The 5192-nt window shown below is 34.1% G+C and overlaps 1 protein-coding gene across 1 annotated transcript; it reads right to left on the reverse strand.

Annotated features, from left to right (window-relative positions):
* Window positions 1–1493: 1493 nt before the first annotated feature.
* LOC112517488 (late embryogenesis abundant protein 1-like) lies at window positions 1494–1905 on the reverse strand. Its single transcript, XM_025124935.1, has one exon. The coding sequence runs from the start codon at window positions 1890–1892 to the stop codon at window positions 1581–1583; it is 312 nt and encodes a 103-aa protein (XP_024980703.1). The 5' UTR covers window positions 1893–1905; the 3' UTR covers window positions 1494–1580.
* Window positions 1906–5192: the final 3287 nt, after the last annotated feature.

The raw sequence follows: 5192 nt of genomic DNA on the forward strand, positions 1-5192 counted from the left end.
AAATTGTGGCCTAAAATGATTGATGTTTGTGACAGATTTTCTCACAAATATTAAAAGCATCTCCAACTGATGCTCGGAGTTCGTCACAAATGTCAAAAGCATCTGCAATAAATTTTCTAGAATTCACTTTTAATGAGATACAAATTGAATCAAATGTCAAAAGCATCTGCAATAAATTTTCTAGAATTCACTTTTAATGAGATACAAATTGAATTGAACATCAGGGTATGTCTACGGATAAAACTTGAATTGTATACATATTACTTTGTCTCAAGTATGTATCGCCAAATTACTCCCGAGTATAATCCAAATTTACACGGTGTATCGTATTATTACGTAGAATAACGAGAATATAGAACATTTGATTCTTTGTACTTTTCGTATGTAAAACTTGAAACTCCTTTAATGTTATTAGCGATTCTCGACTAAGTGCAAAAGGTTGTTACACAACAATCAAGTACATTGGTAGATGCTGACATGCCAATGATCGATCAACGACTTTCACCTTTCATTAGTCAGTGTCACCGAAGGCACACACTAATCAGTGCCACCACGACACACTCACCGATCAATGCCACCCTTTAATGCATACCATTAATTAGGCGTGACCAAGGACATACCTAGTATAGCGGTAATGGTGGCACATGCCACCGTGTTATTCATCCGTCAAAGGGTAAAAAAATTTAGGTTTGTGAAATGTGCAACCATATTAATTTGTTTGTGTCAGTATTTTATAAATACAATGAAAACAAGTTTTATTTGATAGAATTGGTTTACAAAGTTTTTATTCCATCCCAGACCCAAGTTCGAATTCTGTTAGTGTCGTTTTCTTAGTCAAATGATGCCACCGTTTGAAAAAAAATTCCGTATATTTGTTTCTTATAGTTAAACAGTGCCACCATTTAAAATTTTTCCCTTATATTTTTCTCTTATAGTCAAATAGTGCCACCGTTTGAAAAAATTTCTGGATCCGTCCCTGGACGTGACAACCCTATTGAACCCGTCATATCCGTACCTAAAACCCTCATTTCAATTTCATCATAAGGACGAGATGCTAGTATAATCACATATAATTCAGACAGTTTTCACAGTAATTCACGCAACTTTATCATGGATCGCAAGCCAAGCCGCACCCATAACGTTGACCATGTTCTGTAATTCCCAGCACAAAAGTGTAAAATCATACATGATTTCTTACTTGATCAATCATCTATTAACATGTAGCATTAAAGTACGAAATAAAATAACAGGGTTGGGTGTTAGTTTTTCATCTCTCTTTATATATATGGGTTTGTTTGACAATTGTGGAATGGTTTGATGCAGAATGTTTAAGTGATTGGGATGATTAAGAGACTCTCGTGATATAATGCAAAATGAAATATAATTATTTGGTAATCTTTTACGATGAAATTAGAGCATTTAATAGTTAAAGGAGAATAATTCAGAGGATGCATTTTAATAAAACTATTAAGAGGTAAACAAACAACCCTAACTCATAAAACCAACCTTAATTAAAACATATAATTAAAATTAATCAAAACAAACCACTTTAAATGAAACCAAGATCATCAATAACATCATCAGTAAGTGGTCTTCCTAGTAGTTGTCCTCCCGGTGGGGGCGCCACCTGTCTTACCGCCGACCACCGCCTCCTCCTCCTCCTCCTCCGCCATTCCAAACGATTGCTTCACCTTTTCTGCAGCACCTTGAGCCATGCTCTTCACTTGGTCTCCCGTCCTCTGCATCACCCCTCCACCGCCGGTCTTCTTTTTTCCGGCCGTCGTCGACTGGCCCATCTCCGGCAAGTGGTTGCTAGTCAAATGGTCTTTGGTCTTGTCTTCAGCTTGGCCTTTCACTTCACCGGCTCTGTAACGCTGATCCTGCGATGCCATTTTAGTTTCTTTGATTGAGATATTTTGATATCAGAAGGCTAGCTTTAGCTTCGACGTCTCAGGTGGTCTTAAATACGAATGCATGAGGACTAAGAAGGCGACAAGTGTCGTTGTTGGATGACGCGTGTAGGGCATATGTGGCTTCTCCAATTGCTTTGTGCTGAGGTTAGGATTACCACATGCGTGCAGGCATTGGGGTGGGGAGGGGGATGGGACTAGTTTTCTAGTCCCTGATCTTGGTCCCAGTTTCTATGAACGGTTTCGGTTTCGGTTTCGGTTCTTAGCGGGTATAAGGATTAATATCCCGTTCTCGGTTTATTTTTATTCAAACCCTAGTCAAATTCGATTAAACCCGGTCTAAGACCTAATTTTAGAAAATAAATGATATATATACATATTATATAAAATATATTAATAGAATTATATACCAGGTACAGGGCGAGTCGGGGGATACGCTATCCAGCCCTGGCCCCAACCCTGGTTTGAGTCTATTGGGGATCTCCACCCGGTCCTGGGACCCGTTTTAGCGGAAAATCCCCATCCTCGTTTGGATCGAGTGAGCTGGGTTCTCCATCGGATCGGGGCAAATCACCACCTATTTGCTCCCATGTGCTGCTTTGCTTCTTTATTAGAATAATAAATTTCTTATTTTAAATGGTTTAGTCTCTTAATTTTTCTTTAAATAAAAAAATCATTAAACTTTCACATTTTAAATGATTAGGGTTTTGGACTCTTTTTGAATAAATAAATCACCAGGTTTTTAAAAATTTGTTATCTGCATTCTTTTAACCCAAAAAAACTACCTAAAATCAGCTATGAAGATTCTAATGTAAAAAAAAAAACTTAAATTGGTTTTATCGTTCTCAATCATACATCATTGAAACCCTGCATCGCCTCATTCTCATTCGCTCTCTATCATCGTCCATCCCCACTATTGGCTTTTGCTATTGGTCTCACTCTTTTTCATTTTCATATTTTGATAGAATCAAAAGAAAAAAGAAGTGGTCAAAAAGATGAAGATTGATGGCAGCGGCCAACAGCGACAATGGACGGTATAAAAAACAGACAACGATGGGGCGACGAGGAGTAGTGAGGGAAAGTGATGTCATTGTGTGAGAAAGATTTGAATAGCGTAGGTTTTGGGAATGTTAAAATTGATTTATGTTTTTTCTAACTTTAAAACATTGCTAGTCGTCTACATTAAAAAAATGGCATAAAAGTAGCGACGAACCCAATTCTTTTTTCAAACGGTGGTGCCATTTGGCTATAAGAAACAAATATAGGGAAACAATTCTAAATGATGATACCATTTGACTATAAGAAACAAATATAGAAAAAAAAAAAATCAAACGGTGACACCTTTTAGCTAAGAAAATGACAGCACCAAGATTTGAACTCGGATCTGGGGTGGAATAAAAGCTTTGCAAACCAACTCCACCAAAGAAAATTTATTCTCATTGTAGTTTCAAAATACATACGGTGGCACAACAACAAATTAATACGGTTGTACCTTTCACGAACCTAATTTTTTTTATCATTCGACGGAGAAAATGATAGATGGCATGTGTCACCATTGGCATTACTGTAGGTCCATCCATGGTTAAAAGGATATATAAGTGACTAATTTGAAAAGTTCGATGGTTTATTCATTAAAAAAATGTTTAGAGACTTAATCATTTAAAATAAGAAAATTTAATGGTTTTTTCATGTAAAAAAACAATTCAAGTACTTAATTATTCAAATTGAGAAAATTTAATGATTTTTTCATTAAAAAAAATTAAGGACTAAACCATTTAAAATGGAAAAGTTGGTTAGGATTTTTTTTGAAGTTTTACCTAATAAATTTATTTAAGATTAACTGCAACAAAATCCATTTTATATGTATTTTCAGTGGGAGGTTTTGTAACTAAAAATGTAGATTTCGAACATATTTATACTTATATTATAAAATATTTGACAAAAAAATTTAAAAATTATTTTTTATGCTTGAAATATTGTTTATTAATGTATATTATTTAAAATTCAAGACTACAAGTAAATTGTACATAAGTACAACTTATTAAAGCTTTATTTTTTAATTCGTCTAACTAACTATAGATAAATATAATCAAATACAAGATAAATATCTCATTTTAAATATAAAAACTCTAAAATGTAATTATGATACAAATTTGACTTCTTACAAAATATTTAATTATTATCTTTCTAAAAAATTATATTATTAAACCAAAAATAAACAACTTCATTATTAAACATGAATTAAATTATAATAAAATTTTAAATTAAAAAAAATATTAAAAATCTTAGGGGTTGTTTGTTTACCTCTTAATAGTTCCATTAAAAGACAACCTCTGAATTTTTAAAAGGTGAATCTTGTTTGGCAAAAAAATCTGCCTCTTAATGGTTCTAAAACCCTCAGAGTGATTTTGTATCCCGAGCCTCTCTTAACCATTCAGCGCCCTAATTTCATTTTAAATACTTACCAAACAATTATTTTTTATTTTGCACTATATCATGAGAGTCTCTTAATCATTCTAACCACTTAATCATTATGTACCAAACTATTCAGCAACTGCCAACAACCCCTAATTATGATTTTTGTAGATGTATTAGGGATGTTTGCAATGCGGTTTAGATTCAAACAACAAAAAATCACAACGTCAAAGCAATTCATGTTGCTTCTGTTTAAATATCGTACGTAGAAACTGACAACACAAAGTTTCATAATCTATATAAACGTATAATAAAATGTTTCTAAGGGCCCATTTACTAAACGCTTACCTGAGTAATTTTCCTTACCAAATGAACATGGTAAGAATAAAAAATCTCACATGTTAAGAGCAATTATAAAGATGAAGAGTCTTACTCGGTAAGTGAGGGTAACGACTCTTACCCGGATAAATTGTTAAATACAATACCATTTTGATGTACTACAATTTTACCCGGTAAAATAAATTATAGTGTTGACTCATAATAGTAAACACCTACCGAGTAAGCATCTAGGTAAACGGCCCCTTAGTTTATTTATATAGGATCTAATGAAAACCAACCAAACAATCCTTTAACCTAACCGGGTTAAAACCAGACCCAACTTAAGTATCAAACCGAGACCCGTTTGAAAACTCTAAACAAAACCCGACCCAATACTTTTAAAACGTATTTGAGCCGTAAATTTTGAAACCCAAACGGCCCAAATGCCAATTGACAATGTTGACCACCTCTAAAAGGCGTGGCTGACGTGGCGGCATGCTTTTCCGTACGGCTATTTCTGTAAATTCGCACCGAACACCCTTCTTCCTA

This window comes from Cynara cardunculus (genome assembly GCF_001531365.2).
Source record: "Cynara cardunculus var. scolymus isolate 2C chromosome LG 8, CcrdV1, whole genome shotgun sequence".
Classification (NCBI taxonomy): Eukaryota; Viridiplantae; Streptophyta; class Magnoliopsida; order Asterales; family Asteraceae; genus Cynara; species Cynara cardunculus.

Bases quoted from the DNA above. Each gene is read 5' to 3' on its own strand.
- LOC112517488 (XM_025124935.1), bottom strand. From the start codon at position 1,892: ATGGCATCGCAGGATCAGCGTTACAGAGCCGGTGAAGTGAAAGGCCAA.